At 44.2% G+C, this 22,542-nt stretch overlaps 1 protein-coding gene across 2 annotated transcripts in view; it reads right to left on the bottom strand.

Annotated features, from left to right (window-relative positions):
• Positions 1 to 20,914, bottom strand: part of CLMN (calmin) — a 76,334-nt gene extending 55,420 nt beyond the window's left edge. The window contains exon 1 of one of the 2 annotated variants that reach the window (XM_063160029.1): positions 20,786 to 20,914. In XM_063160029.1, coding sequence (XP_063016099.1) covers positions 20,786 to 20,867 — 82 coding nt within the window. In that variant the 5' untranslated portion in view covers positions 20,868 to 20,914. The remainder of the gene's footprint in view (positions 1 to 20,785) is intronic. The other variant, XM_063160027.1, reaches the window with a different exon arrangement.
• Positions 20,915 to 22,542: the final 1,628 nt, after the last annotated feature.

Raw genomic sequence — 22,542 nt, 5'->3', positions numbered from 1 at the left:
TTTCCCTTTAGGGATCGGCTGCAGAGAATTACCTGGTTGCTTAGAAACATGAGATTAACTACAGCTCAGTTTCCCTTTCCTTCACACATGCACTTAAGGAGAGGCTGTAAATCAGCTTGGTGGGAGGCTCAGGATGGCTGGTCTGTGGGGTGAGAGGCAGGGTCAGCACACAGGGTCACCATGCAGGGTCACGCAGGGGGAGGGCATGGTTTCTGCTCCCCTTCCCAGGCTGCCTGAGCTCCCTCTGGTTTGCAGTGAAAAGTTTCTCATTGCTGAATTTCAGCCACCAGGATGAGGTTCAGTCATGGAGCTCTGCAGCCACATTGCCTGTGCCAGGATTTCAGCTTTCACAACAATCAGGTGAGGGAACGCTGTTAGGGCAAAGCATCTGACAAGAAGAAGCAGATGATATTTAAAGCAAGTGATATTTTAAGCATTAAAAAAAAAAAGTTACATTAATTCCTGCACCTCTTAGTAATATTTTCTGTATGAGCTGCCAAAGCATCAGTGATTGGCAGCCATAAACACACTCACTGCCTGTTTGCATCCTTCATACCCCAAGGAATTGGACAGAAAGGGTGATTAGCAACCGAGACCCAACTGCTGCTTTGCTTACCCATCCTCACGTAACACAGAAGAAGGAAAAAACAATGCAGATAAAAGAGACGTGGACTTAATCTCATCCAGTTTATGGTCAAACCAGTTCAACATGAAAAAGCACCACTGCTAACACAAACATGGGAGCACAGCCCACAGTGTGTGCTCAAGAGCTTTAATGAAGCCTCTGCAAGAAGAATTCTCTTCCAGTCTGACATAACAGGTCAAAGGACAGATGAACTGGTATCTGCCTACAAAGTATTAGAATCTGGAAAAAGATACTGGCAAGTGTGGCTAATTTAGAATCTTCCACATCCATTCCCATTCACAGAGATCAGCTCCCAAACACAGAGTGGAAGGGATCTGCTGGGCAGTACATTCCCAATAACCCTGTGGACAGGAGCCAGCAGCGTGGCTATCGTGCTCGATAGTTACTACAAGCTGAGGGTTAATTATTAGCACAACTTAAAGAGAGTTTGATCCAGCCTGCATAGCTACACACACACACACACACAGAGCTTGTACCCTGAAGCATTTCCCTTCTCTCTCCAGACAAGCTCAGCATAGTTTAGACACGTCCCAGGTGGCACACCATGCCAAGGTAGCAGTGGCAGGGAAAATGCAGCCAGGCATCTCTTGAGGAGTCAGCACCTACAGGAATGCGTGCTGGGGGGCTTTCCACTGGTTGGTTTTCTTTCCAATACCACTTCAATGGTTCTTTAAAAACAGTTAGCATGACCACAACAAAAATATGTTTTGAGTATTATTTGTAAGTTCTGCACACAAAAATTCTCTCCTTGACCTTGGAAATATTTTTTTTCAGGGAGAAAAGACTAGAGTTAGCTTCTGCTCCAGATTTGCATAATTTACAATGAAAAGCAATGACCTCTCTGCAAGGACAGGTCTGCAAATATCAGCACTCTGATTTGTAGAGATTATTTAGTGATATTTAATAGTAAATTCAAGCTGGTGGGATGGGAAAGGCCAAGAGAATGAAGCAATAACCAGAAACTGCAATCATCTGACAAGTTTATTTTGTAGAGTAACACAAACTCAGATTTGGAAGAGTTGCTCTTTTTCCACAGCAAAATGCTCTTTGGGCCTACAGGAGCAATGCCACCCAAGGGTTTTTTTCACTTAATTGTCCTGTTAATTCAGCATTAACCTGATGGACTCAGTTATAACAAATAGTTTTACCTGTGCATAAGCACTTGTATTCAATCTGCATTCAGTAAGAAAACCAGGAGAGTGGGTAAGCAGATCAGGCTGAGTTCAGAATACACAGTGACAGGGCAGAATCACCTCTTGCAGCCTTCACCTGGGAGGGTGCAGATGTACAAACCTGGAGGTTCCTAAGGCAGACACAACGAGCAAGTACTAGATACAACTAACAGATGGAACTCAGTCTTCTACCAACACCACAGAAGAAAACAAAAAGGAGTTTACCCTACCAAAATGAAATAAAAATGACGAGCCAAGCTGGCTAAACAAGGCAGTGTTTGTGCAGGGCGGGGGGGCTCAGCTGACAACACTGCTCTTTTATGTGCTCTCATGCTGTGTTGGGTGCATAAACATGGGCTGACGTGACCAAGGGCTGCCTGTGAGCCAGGGGAGCAGCTTTCCCTTGGCAGGGAAGGATCAGTGTTTGCTGACCCTGTCAGAAGGAAATCAGGACCACCTCTGCCTCCCCCCTGCCAGTCCTGCCACCTCGGTAGCTGCAGGGCTCACACTGCAGCCTGCAGGGTTGGCATCGCTGGCCCCAGACCTTTTTCTGTGTCTGCAGAGTTACAGCAGAGGCTGAAATTGAGCCTGATTCTCTCACAGCAAAGGAGAATGCTTTCCCAGCCTGGCACTCAGCATTTCCCATCCTCATGTACTGCAAAGAAGCATCAAACCCAGGGAAAAGTCAGGCTGCAGGGGAAATCTACATGACCAGCTGAGAAGGTCCAGCTTCCACTTAGGGCTTAAGAGAAATGCCACCCAGTGAGCCAAAACTGTAAAGAGGGTCCCAGGACTCTTGTTAGACAGGGCAGCAAGGTTCAGGGATCACATCCAGCCCCTGTGGCAAAGCACCACAACTCAGTGTTTGTGTTAAGAGTCACAGCTGTGAGAAAGGCAGAGCTTTAATGAGGGCTAAGTCAACAGGAGGGACCTTCCAGGCGTGTAATGCCAGCAGCTAGGGTGGCTGCACGTAGGAGAGGACTGTACTGATCAAGGAAACGTTTGCTGAAGTAGTTTGGGAGTGAGCAGCTCAAACAATCTCCCCACTGTTTACACCAGCGTCCTCCCAGACATGGGGCTTTTGTTAGTACCTCAAATATTGCTTTAGTAAATTAAAATCTATTTCCACTTTGCTCTGCTAGCCATTGCAAGAAGAGAAAAGATGAATTAAATCCTAACAGTGTTTTTGGGAATGAATGATCCCAGGAACATGTCAACAGCCTGGCAAGGGTTGAGGAAACACTCAGGCATCTCCCAGCCTCCTCCCTGAAGTACTCCTCAAGGACTTTCCATGCATAAATAAGCTAAGGTAGGATGAACTTTAAATAGGCCTCGCCCTACACAGTCAAATAAACTAGGGAAAAGTCTATATGATTTGTTAGATTTGCATTTCAAGCAGTGAAACTTCTTGTTTTGATACATTATACATGCTGGGATTACTAGCAAGCTGCAGACTGGATAGGTGTTTTTTGTGTTCCTTTTTTACCATGAAGCACAGATGGTTGACTTTGTTCAGGGACTGGGCATCCCTGGGAACACTCAGGTTATGGCAGTACAGCTAAACAGTGCTCTCCTGCTTGCAAGTGTAGTTTAATTTATCCACTTACTACCTCTCAAGGCCAAATTTCACATTTTGCATCTGCAGCCAGGCTGGGCCTTGGCTGTGCTGTTACTTGTCATTCTCAGTCAGTCACTGCTGTAACCCCACTTATTTGTAGCCAGGCTGTTGAAAATACAATGATGCATTCATTGTATTGATTCGAGAGATTACCCTGTAAAAATGAAAGAACTTAATTTTTTTCTTAATGGTCACAAATTAGATTTTAGAAAAACAATATAAGACAATAAATAAACTGGGTTTATACAAATTAACATTGAATTTATTTGTTTGCTTCATAGTCCAGTCTGAAAACATGACCATTTGCACTAGGCTAATGTCATTGATTTCTGTTGCTCAGATAAGCGTGCCACCAAAAAAAGTCTGAGGTGAGGTGGGAGCTTTTATTAGGCCAACAAACAGGATCAGGAAAAACAACAAAGTAACTTATCAGCCAGCCTAAAAAAGGCTTTACCTCTCACTACAAACCTTGCCTTGCTTATACCATGGCACTAAATTCACTACTCAAATATTTCTTATCCTAGCAATTAAACTTTGCATTTACTACAAGTCCAAGAGCAGCCTCAGCTTATAACTGATTTTGTTAACTAAACAAGATTTTCAGTGCAGGAGGGCAAGGAAAGCATGAGAACACTGGTACTGGAAACACAGCTTGTGTCATTTGGCCAGCACAGGCTCTGAATCTGCCTGTGAGCTCCCCCACCCCCACCTGCTCCAATCCCAGCATCCATGGAGAATCCCCAGCAGCAAACAAGGGGCCTGGGGACCAAATTACCTTCCAGCTGACACTGCCCAGAATTACCATCTAGAGTGGCTGGGGCTGCATCCCAGATAACTGATTGGAGAGACGAGCTGGCTCCCTCGCAGGCGTGCAGGACTCCTTGGGGACTCCTGAGAGGAAGCAGCAGCAAGCTCCTGAAGTGGCTGAAAGTCATCTTTCATTCCACACTCCCTGCCACAGCACTGAATTAGGAGAGCATTTACTGTGAGCCTGGAGGAATAATTGCATCCCATGGATCAGCAGATGAACAGGTAATGTATAGCTAAGGGGATGTGCAGACATTTTCCCTGGAGCATCCTCCAAGTTTGGAGAGGCCTAATAAACTGCTTACAGGAAGCACTATAGGTATACAGCTATTAGGTATATAACCCTGCTTGGTCAGCTGTAGAGTAAACATACCCACGCCCATGTGGTCACTTTCCAGCATCCTTGTTATTAACAGCAGCTCAGGCATCCCCAGTGAGCTTCTTGTTGAGACAGAAAAGCAGGAAAATACTCTTGAAATTAATTCCTAGCCTATTTTTGTTTAGAGTAGCCACACAACTCTTCCTCCCTGCCTCAAGGCAATGTCAAAAGCAAAAAGCAGAATTACAGACAAATGAGCCTCAGCCCGGGTGCTCCAGCAGGACAGGGCTCTGTGCTCAGCCTCTCCAGCCTGAGTGTTCCTGTGCCTGTCCCTCCTAGCACAGCCTGCAGCACCTGCAGCAGCTGGGAATGAGCCCAGGAACTGATCCTGGTACCAAGCACATGCTTGGCCCAACTCTGCATTCAGGGTCCCCTCCTGGGCCACCCTCCCTGCTTTCTCTGCACCCACTTCTGTTGTCAGCACTTGGGCCAGCTTCAAGCATGCAATAGCAGATTCACACTGCTAACACCTTGCCTCATGTAGAACACCAGCAGAGGGAAAATTATCCTTAATTCAGTTTCCATTTAACTATGAGCAGCTGAGGCAGAGCCTCCTTCATTCTTCAGGGGAACCATTGCACCAGCAGCCAGGCTGGCTTTCAGGAAAGCTGACTCTCATTAACTGTTGAGGGTACTCATGTTGACACAGCCTGTGCTATTCCTTAGCTGCAGCAGTGGCACTGGCCACGTTTATGGCTCCATGTGCTGTAAATAAATGCTGAACCTGTGCTTTAATGGTGGCAGGAGGGCAGCAGCTGGTGCTGCTGAATGCCCTGCAGATTGGCATTGCTCTCACAAGGGAAGGCACTGAATAGCCTGAAGATACTGTCTGCAACAAGCACTTTCGTAAAGACCACCTGAAAAAAAAATCAACCAGCCAACCAAGTGAAGAAGCTATATGTTGGAAACCAACTAAAGAAGTTGTGTGCTGGAAATAGATGGTGAAAAGGCTTTCCTGTGCCCCTGCTCTGGGCACCAGGCTGTCAGATTTTATGGGAGGGCAAAATAAGACATTACATGATCAGAAAGAGCATGTTAGAGAAAGGAAAAGCAGGACACAGAATAAAATGCATAATTCATGGCTTGTGAAAGCCTTGAGGCAAGACCTTTCGGACTTGCTAATTGCTTTGCTGAGAAATAGGCCAGAAGCCATAAAAATGACTCCTAGAGCCAGGCAAACGATTGCATAAAGCATTGCAACATCCACCCAGGGGCTTCCACACCACCCCTCCTGCACAGGTGTGCTGCTGGCTCACCTGGCAGCATGCCAAGCCAGGACAAGTGTGTGTGATCAGGCTGATCCCAGGATCTGGATGTAATTCTGGTATGTAGTTCTGTGCATTCAGGATTTTGAACTGCAGGCCGATACATTTATATAAACTGGCTCCAGGCACTCTGCAGCCCTTGGAGGACCCTCACTGTGTGCTCAGAGCCTTAGCATGCAACTCTGTGCATGTGAGACAGGCAGAGATGAGCAGTTCCCCCACTGCAGGAGCCAGATTTAGCCTCACTGAGCTCAATGGCAAAAAATTCAGTGGGTGAAAGATCAGATCCCAGTTGCAGGCAAAGAAATTGATATGACAAGTAGAAAGGATGAAGGCAGGCTTAATAGCTTATAGTTGCTGAGATTTGCCCAAGTACATGGTTTGGTGGATTTAAGTCATGAAGAAAGCATAAAATCTTTTAGCTTCCTGTATCATATCTACCTCCTCCTCCATGTCCCCAGTGAGCAGCTTTGGATTTTTTCATCCCAGCAGGCAAAATCATAGGATTTTGTCTACCTACATGTTCAAGGCTCTCCTACTGACATTCATTTCAGAAAACACTGCTCCAGCCAGTTCAGTGATAATATCCTGCTGACCACCAGCAGCCATTGCTCTTTGTTAAATCTCACCAGAATTTTGCCTTAAGGACCTAAGAAAGGCTTTGCTATTGCTGTTTCAAATTTGTTACCAACCCAGTAAGTCATTCGCTGTGTCTGAAGAAAGATGGACTTGGCCACAAAGCACAGGGATCAGGCACCTTCCTTCTACACCAGCTTGTCCAGTTTCCAGCCCCTTCAGTGCCCTTCCAGCCCCAGCAGCTTCTTGCTGTCCTGTTTGAACAGTCTTCCCTCATCGTGTCCTTAGAGAAGTATAACCCCTCAAATGATGGTCTGAATACATTTACAGAAAAATCCCTTTTTTTTGCCCTTTCCTGACCCTTTGGTATTATTTACTGATGTATCAAAATTACCATAAAAACTCATTAATAAAGCACAGATCTGTATCTTCCGTAAAGCAACTTATCTCCATGAGATTGCAGAAGTAAAACTACTGAAAGCACAAGAAAACAGAATCTGTCCCTTAATTGTACTTTGCTCAGTCATACCACATCAATTAATTTACGGAAGTAGATTAAATTTTTACTGCTAATATACTTGATTTATTACTTAAAGATGTTTCATCTATTTCTCAGTACCAGGAGTATGAAAAAAAAAAGAACTTGACAGAGATGAAGAAAGAATAAGATGATGAAAGATCCCTGGGCTTGACAGGTTTCATGGGGAAACCATCAGTACCAGCTTGTGAGTATGAATGAAGCTATCAGTTAGTGGTATAAAGTTTCAGAGCATACAAAACACTTTTTCTGTAATACTTCAAATTTCATAATGGTAAAAAGACATTGCTTTGCAATGCCTTCTATATAAGAACCTTAACTATTATTCCATAAATTTAAAAGGAGTCACAATGAAGGCAGGAGAATTTAAATAGCAGTTCAGACATCAGTGGTGAAGTACAGTGAAGCTGAGGATCCCCAGCCTTGGATCAGACTAGAACACCATTCCTAGCTCTACAGGCAAATAACCTCTAAGCTACTCTATAATTGGTGTGCAAGGTGATTCAAACCAAGCTGCAACACACTCAATGGGCAACTGTCTGCTACACCTTTTATAAACCTCCCTGTAACATTTTATCTCTTAATGCTACTGTCTCTTAAGTTTTGACATCTACAAGGGGCATACAAGGAATTCACAGTTCCCCAAGTCCAGAGGTTCCAGCCCAAATGAATGTCGAAGCACACAGAAGTGAAACTGGGAATAACAGAAAAATGTCACTTGATCTGTGAGTTCCACCTTTAATAAATGTTGGTAGCTCCCACACTGGATGTAAGGTAAATAAGCATTAGCAGTAAGAAGTGTTTGGGGAGATATATTTTGTTCTGTGACCCATCCTTTTGGTCCAAGAGAGAAGGCAGTAAAATCAGAATGGGTCCATTGCAATCACAACACAAAGAACAGGCTTTCACTTCATGCAAAGAATACTAGCACAGATGGTGAATCCACATTTTGCAGGAAAATCCATGTGCTTCCACATTAATGAGACATGGGTTAGAAGAACACAGTATTATACACTGTCGTCATTATGTCAAAAGTGATTTGTTGTCCAAGCTTAGGTGTCCAGATGGTACCAAAAATACTCCAAACTTTCTATAAGCACAAAGCTTTCATTATAATTAAAAAATGGTTTCAGAAAATATACCGGTTTCTCTGAGTATTCCTAATTCACTTTTAAGTGCTGAACTTGCCATGTATTTTGCATGCAGTACTTTACAAGAAGGACAAATATGCATTGGAAAACCTCAAAAGGCAGAGCTGGGGAGTGATGGCACAGGAGAAGGGAGATGGGCAGAGCCATCACATTCCAAAGTGCAGGAAAGAAGGAGCCAAGAAGCCAAGAGCTATTTGGTGCTTCCTTGCTGGATATACTGGCAAGGTCTTCAGAAAAGAACTGGTCTCTCGTCATGCAGGATGGCACAAAAGCAGAATTACAGAGTTAAGTGTTCCACATTCAAACACTTAAAATTAGCTCCAAGGAGGAGCAATGGCCCCTTCTGATTCAGATCAGGTTTAACCCTCTCTGTCCACAGGTTTATCCATACTGGAACAAAAGCAGCTGGATTTTGTAACTAAGTTCCATTATTAGCACACTTTTTTTTCTGATAGGAGCCTCAAAAATCTTCATAAAAGCTTGCAGTGAAATCATTGCTTTATTTTCACTTCACTCTAGCTGACTCCCACAGGTTAGACTGTATTTTTTCTCTTCAAAGTAAATTGTGCAGGTTCTCTTAAAAAGCTCACCTTTGAAAAAACAGAAAATAGAAAATAGCCTAGAAAAAAAACAGCCTAGAAAATACCAGGCTAAATTTGACAATTTTTCCTTGTGTTTCAAAGCCAGGGAAGGGTTTTTTCTGGAAGAAACTGATATATTTTCTACTCCAGAAGACTGAAAATCTGCTGCAGAAAAAAAAATGAGTGGAAAAAAAAGAAGAAATAAATAAACTGCCAGGACAGTATGTGGGTGGCAGGATTTAGTCTTTAATCTGACAGGTGTATGTCAGCACTTCCTCCCAGCCAGATACCTATAAGGGATCTGATTGTTTTCCTCTTGTTATTGTACTGTTTCCTAATGAAAGCCCTCGTTTTTTAGGTTAGTTTCCTGCCAGTCTCTTTGTCTGATGTCCAAAAAGTGAACAGGTTAACAAAGCAAAAAAAACCTGACACCTTTCTTCATCAATGTATTTGCTCTTCTCAAGCAAATTCATTGTGAAATGAAAAATCACGTTGTCATCCATGCAGTAGTCAATGTGGTCCAATGACAGATTTACAGACTGGTAACCAAGGAGCAGACAGAGGAGGTGGCTGCTCAGCTGATGCATATAAATAGTAAAATCCTAGTCAACAGGATATTATTGTTCTTTGGGGTTCCCAAAGAAGCCTTAAGTGATGGATCAGCTCCCACGCACACGCTGGTCGCAAGCCAGTGCCCGTGAGCAGTGGGAAGGACCTGCCCAGGGAAGACTCGGGGCCATTTCAGGGCTTGCCAGGCCTCAGCACCTCCCATGCTCTGGTGGAAAACAGATTGAGAAGGTGGGGGAAGGTGCCCAGCAAAGCACCTGTCATTTATTCATTCCTCATAGTATTAATAACTCATCTCTAAGGATGAGACTAAAACAGTAATGCTTTCCTCTGCTCGTGCAATGAAACCAAGCTTAGATAGAGATGGCCAAACAAACACCAAAGAGCTTGAGAAACTGGGAATAGAGGACAAAGAAGGAAAGGAATCCTCCAGGAGAAGGCCAGAATGGCTTATTCATCAAGCTGTAACTCCACAAGACACCAGCTGCAATTTGCTTCAGTTCAAGGCAGCTTTTGCTCTCAGATATCACAGAGCTTCCATAATAAACCACTTCTAAAGGTTAGGCAATTAATTGCCTCATCCTCTGTGACCTTTGCAGTAAGAAAACACAGAATCTGATTGCTGTCCTATTTCTAATTTTGTTTTTATTAACTCTCTGATTTCTTTCTTTTGCAGAACACATTCCTGTGATCATCCAGGGCAGACACACATAAGATAAAAATGCTTCATCCATGCCCTTGGCAAGCTCTTCCTTGGTCTTCCTCTGTACCTCACTGGGCTCTTTCAGACCTGTGCACAAGGCAGACAGGGTTTCAGGACAATGGATATAGCACTGCTCTCTGTTAAAATAACATTTGGATGATTCTGAGAACTGAAGAGCATGAATTGACAGCAAGTTCATGCTGGGACAAAATTTAATCTGATTCATTTATGCATGCAAGCAGAAAGCTTTTATTAGCATACATTTCTCAAAGAAAACAAATTATAGTTCCTGGAGATGTTCATCATTAATTACCCTCTTCCATCTAGCAGGAAGTTTTCTTCCTTCCCTAGCTTTACTTTGTCTTCTTTCTAGAAACACATACTCAAAACAAAATAAACAAAACTTCTGTAACAAACTCAGTGAACTGAAAGCATAGTACAAAGAGCCAGAGGGAGTACAGCTAATTTGGATCTTAACTGAGGTAACTCCAAAGCCCTTGACGAAAAAAGAGTTTCTACCTGAAGATGATAACTAGTAACACATAGAGATGATCAAAATGAGACATCAAAAAATACATCTTCACAAAAAGGGAAAAAGTAGAACAAAGCAGGTTTATTTCGTTCTACAAACATTTTGTTCTTCTTTCTTTTAAAAAACCCCAAGTTGAGCCAAACTGAAATCTGACTGCAGTTAACCTTCACACCAACTGGTGTGCACTGCACAGAACACCAGCAAGCACGTGCAAACCCAGAGGGGAACCACCTGCCACCAGCATGAGAACACCACACACTGGGCTGAAAGATGGCTCTGGAGCTTCATGGCAATTACCAGCTTGTAAAGGTTTCTATGGAGAAGGCAGTATATATGTCACATGAATTGTTAGGAGACATTGTTAGCTTTTGCTGCAACACAGTGAAGGAGAGAAGAAGATGTGAAGAAAGGAATTTGGTCAGGTAGTTCCAATGGTCACCTTGAAAAGAGAATACCAAGATTCAAGGCCTGCTCCACCAAAATTTTCCATGTTCATACATAGAAAAGCATGTCATTAGATTCTCTAGATAACTTAAATCAATCCTCTGGCTTTCATGTGTCTTTTATCCTCAAGCCTAACTTAAGGGTGTCATCTAGAGAAATACATTAAAATCATGAGACACTCATACACTAAAAAAGTAAAAATAAATCCCTGCTAGAATGCAGTAGGAACACATTTCAGTTTCAGTCAACTCAAACACAAAGCAGTAAGAAAGAAAGCCTATGGGCATCAATATTATCTAAGTATCGTAACTCAAGTTTGACTCCTCTGTAAAACCAGAATTCCTAAATGCTACTTCCACATCCATAACAGCCCCTTCATTCTTTAAGGATGCTGCATGCAAGAATACACATGTGTAGCAGGACCAGAAAGCCAAGAAGAAGTGGGCAGCCCCCACCAATCTTTCTGTCACGGGGCCATCACATTAGCACATTACGCTGTATTTTCCATGCACCTCCTGTGTTTAGGCTCCAAAACTGATCATTAGTATGATAAATTAAATGAGTGGAAACTTTGGCTCAAAGAGCCCAAACTGCTGCAGCTCTGAAGTCAGTCACTCTTCCTAAGCTTTGGTTCATTAGTGAAATGAGAATATAAGAGGTCAAGTGAACATCCAGTTCATAATTAAGTGCCTAAATGACAAAGCTGTTTACTGGCCTGAGTGACGCAGCAAGGGGGTCTCATCAGTGCTTGCTGTGGGCATCCAGGCTGCTTCTGCAACTGGCTTTCCTAATCAGCCCCAACAGAAAAGCAAAGGACTCACTCTGCATGAACACAGCTGAGATCCTGCAGGAAAAAAACACTGCTCTACAGCCATCTGTGGGATGGGCAATGAAATAATGCTTCAACCTTTCCCAAAATTAAAGGGTGTCAAGGACTTTAAAAGTACTAAGATCTGACCAGTTAAAACAAAATCTGAATATAATTTGCTGTGTTCATTAGTTTCCAGTTTTGAGACAGATGAATATCAGCTTCCCAGGCCTCCTCAGCTACACTGGCCTCTCTCAGCACCTGAGCACAGCCCCTCTTGGCTGGGTGGGGACAGGAAGCATGCACTGTCCTTCTCCTGCAGAAATGGGCTCCCATCACCAGGGCCAACCCATCCACCACTTCCTGACTTCACACGAGTCACACTGGTGCAACCTTCAAATTCTTAAATTAAAATAAACTCATGATGACTGATACTGTCAGCTGCAGCTTAGACCAAGGATTTTACAGCATCCTTTAGCTGTGCTAGAACATGGTGCTTCCTCTCTTCATACACACAGTTGTTGAATGAAAACCTCCTATCTTCTTTAATCCTTCTGATAAGGATAAGGAAACACATAATGTTTTGAAGTTTTGAAAGGCCAACACTTAGTACGTCAAAAAGACTTTCTACCTTCACAAGAAGAAATGCAGTTTAGCCAGTAAAAATTCATACTCTGTCTTCTTTCCAATGTCAATAACCAAACAACTTCTGCAAGAAGGCTGAGCACAAGTGATTTTAACCAACATCAACTCCCTTAACAACTCTTTTCTCTATGATGGGAAGAAACAGATGAACTCAAGCAAGAGTCTAAAACTTCAAATCACCCTTTGTCCTGTATCCAGAGAGATCTTAAAAAAAACTCAAATAAACAATCAAAAACCCAAACCAACAACAACAACCAAACAAAAAACCAAAGAAAAGAAAAAGAAAAAAAATGAGAGCAACAGGAAAGAAATGTTGTTCAGTGGCACTAATCATCAGGCCAGGATGTCCCCTCCACAGCCTGAAATCTGAGAACAAGGAGAGGGACCAAATGTTTCCCAGCTACTACTCTTACCAGTTACTCTTAGAATCACTCAGGTTTTGTACCAGAAACAGGCCTAGAGAGTACCTTATCAAAAAGGGAGAGTAAATGGGAATTTTGTCTCTGGAAGATCATCTTCTCATTTGGGCAGGATTTTTATGTCTCACCAAGCTGAAGTATGACATGCAAATACTGGCCAGAGTCCCTCTTGCACTATCTGGGTTTCTGAGGAGTCTCCATGGGCCTGCTCCTGTTTGCCTTGTTACTCTCCCTGGGCAAACAGCCCAGACAGATTTATGTTTCATTCCTTGTGTTTAAGACAATAAGTCTGAAGTGGACATTTCATACCATGTTATTTATAAATGCTATCTATATCTTTATTAAGTTACAGCTGCAGTTCATGTTTATCATGAACATCAGTAAGAGCCAGAAAACTTTAATCATGTGTCCAGATGCAGTCATATGAAGGATCAGATTTTAAGTTATCTTCATTGGCACTGCTTCCATTTGTCACAGAGCCAGGTCTCTCTTGCCCTTCCTATTTCTCACTGAGCCAAGAGAAGCATAATCAGCCCTCAGTTGTGAACTACCCAGACTGCATACACCCCACACCTACTGACATGCATTAGGGGGTTCTTCAAATGGACTGACACAAAATGGCAAAGTATTTCTATCTGGCCATTAGTGCACAGCAGAAAGACAGCCTGTGCACATAACTGCTCCCTCTGCTTTGGCTGCAGTTCAGAGCTTCAGCTGGAGTCCTGTGAAATGGACACTTCAGGCTGTGATATGGCTCTCACAACACATGAGTAACACATGGCCTCCCAGTTGTCAGGGGGTTCAGTGCACTGTTAAGGGCATCTCTTGAAGAAAACTTAGGAAAAACAGGCTGGAAGAGTAAAAATGGATCTGGGGCATTCCTTGGGTAAAGCATCCCTGACCTTAGCAGGGCTCAAGAGGAACTCAGACATATGGAGCATCTAAACAGATGTGTGTCCTGGTAATGGACACTACAGAAGGGCAGCTTTGGACTCCACAAAATTCACTCATCTCCAGTCTTAATTATGATAAAATGAAGATCCAAAAGGATGAATGCATTAAATATAAAAAGGGCAGGTATATAAATCTTTGTTTTTAAAATGAACTCTGTGACAACATATTTAATGAACATTTATTTTATAAACAACTAATTACCAATTACACTACAAAAAGAGGAAAAACATAATGGAGCAAATCAACACTAGATTTGCTCAAAGTCTAGAAGGGTCTTATTTCTGACTGCTAACAGTAAGAGATGCTAATATAAAAAGTATAAAAAACAAGGTAACTCATTCTTCACAAATACACTAGGTCTGAATTACATTGACCAACATCAGAAGTAACTTTCAAGATATTAAGGCATAAAATACATTTTAATTTATGTCTGAAATTAATTACTGGAAAAGCAATAGAATCCCTCAAAGTATTACATTATTATAACAAATATGTCTTGAATCATGCTATCAAATTAAGTAATGGGCACGGGATTAGAGTTATCTTTAAAATGTTTTTGATAACATCTATTCAGATTCAGTGGGATTTCTGGTTTTATAAAGAAATCCTCTGCTTAAAGCTTACAGGTCCACAGGCATTCCCTTTGTAGCTATCCAGGCTGTTGCTATTACAACCATCCTAGAACATGCCAATTTAAACTTTTGTTCATGGCTATACAGCTCAGCTCTTTGCACAGAAATATGCAGCAATTATAATGAAGTAAAATTCATCCTGCAATCCTCCACCTACAGTCCCTGTATTTAACTGGCTGGGGAGATATAAAAATAGAATATCAGGTACAGAGACATGTAGAAAAAGACACTTATTTCTTATAAGGTGCTGTGATGCCCTTCACCACCCCAGCACTGACACACATCTCACTGCCTATCTGGTAATTTCTACTCCTGAATACATTTTGGAGATCATTTTTACTTCTACATGACAAGACAGATATTTGGCTCTTTCCCTTTAGACATATGCCCTTAAGAATCATTCTGAAACAACAGTAAGGTCCAACAACTTAGGACATAAACAAATAATGTCTAAATGGACACTGACAAGCCAAAATGCCCAAGGTTGCTTCTTCTAGTCCAACAGAAGTCTGTCTTTAAAAGTAAAAAATGAAATCAAGTAATCTCTTTGTGATATTTTCAAAATAAATGCTACACATTCTTCAGAAGGCAAGTGACATAACCTTGAAATCGTCCTTAGGAGAAAGAAAATTGTTTGAATTTCTGTCCAAGTCAAGTGGGCAAAACAAGAAACAGGCAGGAAAACTATGAAAAGTCCATTATATTTTTAAATCATCACTAGCTTTAACACAGTGTTTTGAGGACTGTCATTTTTAAACCATGACTTCAGGCAAGTGACATGATCTGAGATCTCACCAGCTCTCCCAGTGCTGAGACTGGTCAGCCCTTGAACAACAGCTCACCAGGAAAGACAGAGAAGGTGATGCTGGCAAGTGACAGCACATCTACCCCATGCCTTGAGTCAGGTCCATGCAGCTGCCAAGCAGAGCCTCTCTTAAGACAAAGTGTCAGCACACCAGTGAGTTCATGTGACTGGGGAGCTACTGGGCATGATTTGAATTTGGTGTCATTTCATCCATTCAATGGGACAGAGAGCCCAGACTTCTAATTTGTTAGAGAAATTAGGCATTAACCTTGTTAATTGTTAAAATTGCATGCTGAAACAGGCAATCTGCACTTTGTCTCACCTCTTGCTGCCCCTTTATTTCAGTCCAGGGTTTCCTACATCTGGAGCAGGGCAAGTCTTCCCTCCATGGCTGACAGCTACTGCCCTTACACAGACCATGCCCACTAGGACACTTGGGTTCCAGCATTAAGGTTTGGCTTCTCATCTCATTCATGGATCTGAATCTTTATTTTGGGCGTTCACATTTATAATTCTCAGGCCTATTTAACTTAAATTTTATACAGAATAGGATCACTTTGTAGTTGTACAGTGCTTTGCCTAAGGTTCTCTAGACAATTTAATCTTTCCAAATGTCACTTGAATCTACAAAGATCTCCACTAAGTGAACATGCCTCCAGGCAGAATGAAATCTTGCTGAGTATGGTGACAAGTTATAGAAGAGTTAAAGTAATGAACAGCTACAGCACCTTACTTTTGTCAGAATGAATGGATACATTAAAAAGGTTTCCTTCTACTTGTTGTGAAATTTCCATGTATTTGAAAAGCATGTCAAACTACAGCAAACAAGTTAAATACTGCTGTATCTTGTAATTAAAGGAAAATTATTACTCTCTGTAGCTAAGTGCAAAAGTCATTAAAAATAGGCCTCAAACAAATAAATAAAAAGGACAGAGAGAAATATTTTCAAGACTGACTATAGCACCTGCCTTTGGTCATCCATCAGTGATGCTTAAGCCCCCACAAAGTAAAGATATCTAGATATTCTCACTGCCAGAGTTAACTTGTGTAAGTCAGGCATTTGTATGACTTCTTGAGACAGAGGCTTCAGAATCTGTTACCTCATATGATGGTGAGATTCATGTTAGTGACAATTATAGTTACTACTACTGTCCAAAGCTTATGAAGTCCAGATCTCAAGGATCCAAACAGAAAGCCAAGCAAAATCAGAGAGTGCTGGGACTCTACGCCTGAGTGATCCACCCAGAGACATAAACTACGGCAAGGACAGGGAACCAATGGGGCTGATATTGTTCAGGTTATTTCTTCCAGTCTGTCACCCTTCTTTTTCTCCATTATTTTGGTCAATGCTACAATACACTCCTGTGTAGCCCTCCAAACACTTCTGAACGCCATGTACCCCTCAGCAGAGCAAGAATGAGACTGAAGAAAATATTCAAATCTACGGAAACAAACATGTACAGGTTTCTGTGAGTTCTGGATCAAACCCTGAGTGAGTAGTGACATGACAAGCAGCAGGACCTTGACTTGTCCTCTGACAGCAGAAATGCAGAGTTCTACCATCCCAGCCCATCTACTCTATTAGAAATATACAAAATGAACATTCAAATCATAATTATTTTAAAGTTGTGGTAGCAGCACTTGTTTGCCAGAGATGATACACCTGACTGCACAATTATTCATCTCTATATATTTCATTCCAAGGAATGTAAGGAAAGATATGTACTGTTCAACACACATTTAGGCTATTGCAAAGCACACAACCAACATATCATCTAAATGAGGATGAGGATGTTGCTTCTTTCTAGCAAGTGCAATTCCCCACACAAGGAAGTATATTTTTGATGGTCCTAAATCAAGCTTCCAGTAGGGAAGATTTTAAAATATTCTTGTATTGTAACGAAATGTTCCCAATGGTGTTGTAATGGAAGAAAGAAAGAGGAAAAAAACCATCTCCTGGCAGGAAATTAATTATTGAGCATTCCCCTGCTTGACAATGCGCTCCTACATTCTGTGCAGGCTTTCCATTTTTCTCTCTCAGTATGTGGAGAAATTCACTATGGAGAATATACAATCAGAACAAAGAGCACGAGGGTATCAGTTTATTAAATGCATTTAGAAACCGAGCACATCGGGAGGGAGGAACTTGTTTTGTGCATCACCACACCTAGTGTTTATTCCTTCTTTATATTCCTCTCTCCTCTTCTCCATTAAATTGTCACTTCTACTTCTGTTCTCTGAAATCACCTCTGTTGAGAATGGAAGAATTGTCCCTGGCTTTTAGCATCACTTAGCTGACACAGTTTTGAAATGTCACTTCCTACTTTTAAAAAATCAAATAGAAAATCTCTTGATGGAAAAGGAAAATAGAAGCCCATCATTACATACCTAAATATCAAGATGCAATTCCATTTTTAAACTCTTTTTTTTCCACCCCCAAGTCCTACCCATTTAGTAAATTTTGCCCCTTGCTGTCAGCTTTAGTTTCCCTATGAAAGAGCTGAAAAACCCACAGCGGCCATAATTTCACACATGACAGAACATATAGCTCCTGAAGCTACTTCTGCAGCCAGCACATGCACCTACAACATCTCAGTTTGGTGGGATCATACCACTGCAAAAGCATCTTCATGAGAGCAGACACTTCCCAGTAACTGGCATCTTGGATTCTTCCTGGGTGTGGAACAACCAAACTAGAGAGGGAAGATGCAACAGACCGAAACAACATATGCTATCTTCAAATAGAATTCATGTCAGCAGTGCTCAATAGCTCAGCTAAGACATAATGAAGAAATTTGCAAGAGAAATAGACAATTTTCACATTTTAAATCAGAGCCAGAAAGGGTGTGGAGAACTACTACAGCAGATGTCTCTGTGATTCCTGCAGAAACCTTAATATCAGCTAGGCTGCCTGAGACCCTTTGAGCCATCAGCTCTTGGGCTCTTCCAGCACTTCCAAGCTGGGCAGGATGGCTCAGACACAGCGTGGCTGCACTGCCTCTGCCTGCCCTGCACACCTCACACCTCTCTGTGCATCAGCCCAGAAACCTCCACCCTGCATGCACACATGCCAGTGTTTGCACGTGTTCTTCAGATCTGCAAATATTGAGCTGCCGCCTCCCATCCCCTCCTTACTCCTTCTTGGGTCTGAATAAACATGATGGGTCCCCCAGAGACCAGGAGGGACCTCCACATATGCAAAATGTCCCAGTGAATGGGAGCATTCTGGAATCAGACAAACCATCCCCTTGACACTCTAAACACAGCTGGAGTTACAAGGGAGTGCTGCAGGAGCTGGAGATGCAGCAGCAGATGGGGATCTCCACTGCACAGGTCCTTCATGAGGCTCTGGGCAGCAGGGCCTGGGGGGTCTGATGGTGCTGATGGAAATGCTCTGTTGTCCTCACCTAGTTTTTCATCCCAAACTCTTGACTTTGTAGCACATCAAAGCTGTTATTGATTCTACAACTGATAGACAATGATACTAGCACTTATTCAGATGGCATTGTTTTGAGAGGGGAGAGTGATTTTTGAATTATAAAGCAGAAGAAAGTTTAATTACCACATATGAGCACAGAGCATATGCTGCTATTTCACAAGAAACTGTTCTGAAGAGAAGCACCATGCTCTGCCACCAAGCTCCCAAGCGACAAAAATCACACTCTCACGAGTATCAGACTCGCCATCTGTAAAATGTTTTTTATCTCTAGAAGATAATGTGAGAACTATGTGTTACAAATCATATCTTTTGTGACAGCTATTATCACTTGCTTTGGAGCAGCACCTTAGAACAAATGTTTTTTCTGCCCTATAAGAGCTCACATGAGGCATGAAACTTCTTAAAAACCTATTTAGCAGTGCAAGCAAGGTGATAATCCATATATGTTTCACAATTTCTCTTGGATGATAGGAAGAGAACAGGAGGTTTTTTTCATGAACATAATGTCATTCAAAGGAATTTGCTCTGTAGGATGACATTCTCCTACACAACTACAGGAATTTTAGATGGGGCTGTGTGCATTTGTACTGTGTGCATCTGCATTTTAAATTCCAGAAAGAGAAATTAACTATTCTCTCACAAATGGGAGGCAAAGCCAAAAACATACTACTCTTTCTAGGAACAGATTACTTTTGTATTTCTTCTCAAAAATGCCCACGAACTAAGGATTAAACTTGGCGTAATGACTACAGTTTTGAGCAGCAAGAGATCAGAGGCAGGCCAGCCATGTTAACACAGAGAGTAGAAAGAGACTGAGAGAGAAGCCAGGAACATTGAGCTACAATGTAATGAGAGACTCTCAAAACCCAAGGGGAATGCAACCTGGAATCAACCTCCCTGACTGTGCTCAAAATTTGAATTTCAGAGGGCAGGATGATGCAGGTCAAAATGATGTGGAGTGACCCCATCAGTAGCTAACTGCATTAATATACCAGAGCTGAAAGAACAGCTAATTTGACTCTCTTTTCTGATAAATTATACATCTTCTATAATCAATCCAAACCAAAACTAATTTCCAGCAAGTCTACTGCTCTGCCAGTAGACAGTGCCTTAATATAATTATGCACAGACAGGAAGAGATAATGACCTCTGATTCAAGTCTATTATTTTTATGGAACATGAAGATACATCGCAGTATTATGTGAGCTATTGATTAAGATCAGTATGTTACACTGAACAAGTTGTTCTCCTATAAACCACTGCTGGTTTTTTCCTCTTCCATCGAGTCTTGCTGTCCTTTCCAGTCACGAGGAGTTACCTGGTGAGGGGCAAACATAACTTGGGAGGAACTACTACTTCGGCTACATTGACACCGATCTACATTCAGAGCCAGGTATTTGCATCCCTTCTGCCGGCAGAGCTTGTGGCAGAACAGGAGAGCATCTCGCAGAGGATTTATCCAAAAGCTCTGTCCATGTTTATTCAACAGTAGCATATCAGAAGATACATTAAATTGAGTCTTCTGATAGCGGCTTCGTTTCGAATCGCGGCCCCGGAGCCGTGCCCTGACGGCGGCCGGGTGACCCCAGGTGTGGCAGGGGAGCGGCGGGCGGGCTGTGCCCGTACCCGGGGCGCCCCGGCCGGGCCCCGCGGGGACCCCACGGCACAGTGAGCCCCGGAGCCCCCAGATCTCCCCCGAGCCCAGCCGGAGCCCGCACCCCCGCCCCGACGGCTCTCAGGGGAGGCTGTGGGTGGCAGCAGCGCCCGGGAGACACGACAGTGCCGCCCCCGCAGCATCCCCGGCACCGGAGCCCCCGCGCCCCGTCCCCATCCCTGCCCCGGGGCCGCTCCTGTCCCAGCGCCGGGATCTCCGCGGCCGGACGGGCAGGAGCCGCGTTCGGGGGAAACTTTGGCCCCGCCGCCCGCCCTCCTCCCCCGGCCCGGCACCCTCACCCGCACCGCCCCCGCTCCGCGGAGCTGCGGGAGCCCGCGCCGGCGGCCCGGGGGCGGCGGGAGGGGAGGAAGGAGCGGCGGGGGCGCAGCCGGGGCCGGAGCGGGGCGGGCGGGGGCGGAGGGAGGGGTTTCTGCGGGGGTGTTGGTTTACCTTGGAGGTTCTGCACTCGGATGTCGCTGATGTGCCCGATGAGCTCCTCGCGCTGGAACCAGTCCCACTCCTGCCCGGCCATAGGGGCGCGGGGCCGGGGCCAGGGGGGCGGCGGGAGCCGGCGGCACCGCCACCGCCGCCTTCACCGGCACCGACGGCGGGCGCGGAGCGGAGCGGAGCGGAGCGGGCGGGGGGGCGGCCCCTCTCCGCGCCGGCTGCGCCCCGCCCCGCGTCCCTCCCTCCATCCCTCCTCCTTCCTCCGCTGCCACCGCCTCCCTCACTCTGCCCGCCCGGCCGGGGGCGGCGGGGCCGAGCGGGCGGGGGTCCGGCCGAGCCCCTGCCATGGGCAGCGACGTGCCCGCCGCCCCTTCCTGACCTCAGCCGCCCTTTCCTGCCCTCAGCCGCCCCTTCTTGCCCTCCCTGCCCTGCCTGCCCTCAGCCGCCCCTTCCTCTCCTTCCCGCCCTCAGCCCGGCCCGGCCTGGCCTGGCCCCGCTCCAGCCGCCCCCTCGGGTGCAGGCCGGGACCCCCGCCCGTCCCGCCGCAGCCCGCCCCATAAAAACGCGTTTATTGCCGAGACAAGGGGGCCGCCGGCAACGCCGAGCCCTCTTGCCGTACCTGGGGACAGAAGGAGCGCTGTCCCCAAAATAGGTGTCATGCACCCACGGCAGCAGTGGAAGAACAAAAGTATGAGCAGCAGAGGGGTTTTACTCGAGGGCATGAAATCAGTGCCACTACACATTAAAAACACAGTTGCATTCGGATTTAGCTTGCTCTTGGTAGTCTGTTCAGGCTCTCAAATTTCCTTTGAGGTGAATTCTCACATTGACTGTCTTCACGTACACCGTTTTTCATCCACCTAGGACAGTAATTGTTACCAAGGCCCTTCGGTGTCACTGAGATTTGTTCTCTACAAACCTGATGAACAGCTTGAGCATTTCATTTGCATACAAAGCATTTCATTGCAATATACCACTATTTGTACCTTCGTGCAGGTAAACAGCAAATTTTGGCATGATCCAGTCAGACCAGTATAGCATCAAGAGTTAGACTAGCAAAACATGTAAGCGAAATCTACAAAGTTAAATATAAACAAACGGGGATCTAGAAATTGTGGTTCTTTCAAGTCTGAAGTGTTTGTGTGATCCCAAGCAAACACTCCACACAACCAGTTGTTTCACTCAGCTCAGGAATGCATCGCTCTTCCCACAGCCTGCTCTGGTGATTTTGCCATTATGGCTCAAAATCAGATGGAGATGGTGAGAAAGCAAAGTCATCCCTTAAGCATCTCCTAAGGATTCGTCACCACTGGAACATGCAGCAGTCAGCTCTCCCAAAATGCAGTCTCCAAGAGTCTGAGGCAGTCTTCAGCTGTTTACATATCAAGACTGGAAAGTTTTACACAGGTCTAAGGACACATGAATGCCATAACAAAGAGTTTTTAAGCCTGAATGTAAGGAGCAGAAAAAAACAGCTTGTGGAAAAGAAAAAGTGTCTGAACTCAAATAGATTTGCTCAAATCACAATGCCAGGCTTTGCCTTCATTTTACACTGGGAGGACCTGTTTTTTTTCCAGGCATTATCCAAGTGGGCTGAATGCATCAGTACCACATTTAGAGGTGGAGCTGGAAACTGAGCAAGTGTGGCTGTGGGAAAATCAGGTGAATTACTTCACAGCATCAATGGAAATACTGTCTGCCAGAGGTGCCTGGAGATCCCTCACCCACGCTGCAGCTCAAAGCAGGATTACTCCCAGAGC

This window comes from Melospiza melodia, chromosome 6 (assembly GCF_035770615.1).
Source record: "Melospiza melodia melodia isolate bMelMel2 chromosome 6, bMelMel2.pri, whole genome shotgun sequence".
Lineage (NCBI taxonomy): Eukaryota > Metazoa > Chordata > Aves > Passeriformes > Passerellidae > Melospiza > Melospiza melodia.
This window is presented reverse-complemented; position numbering and strand designations above follow the sequence as displayed.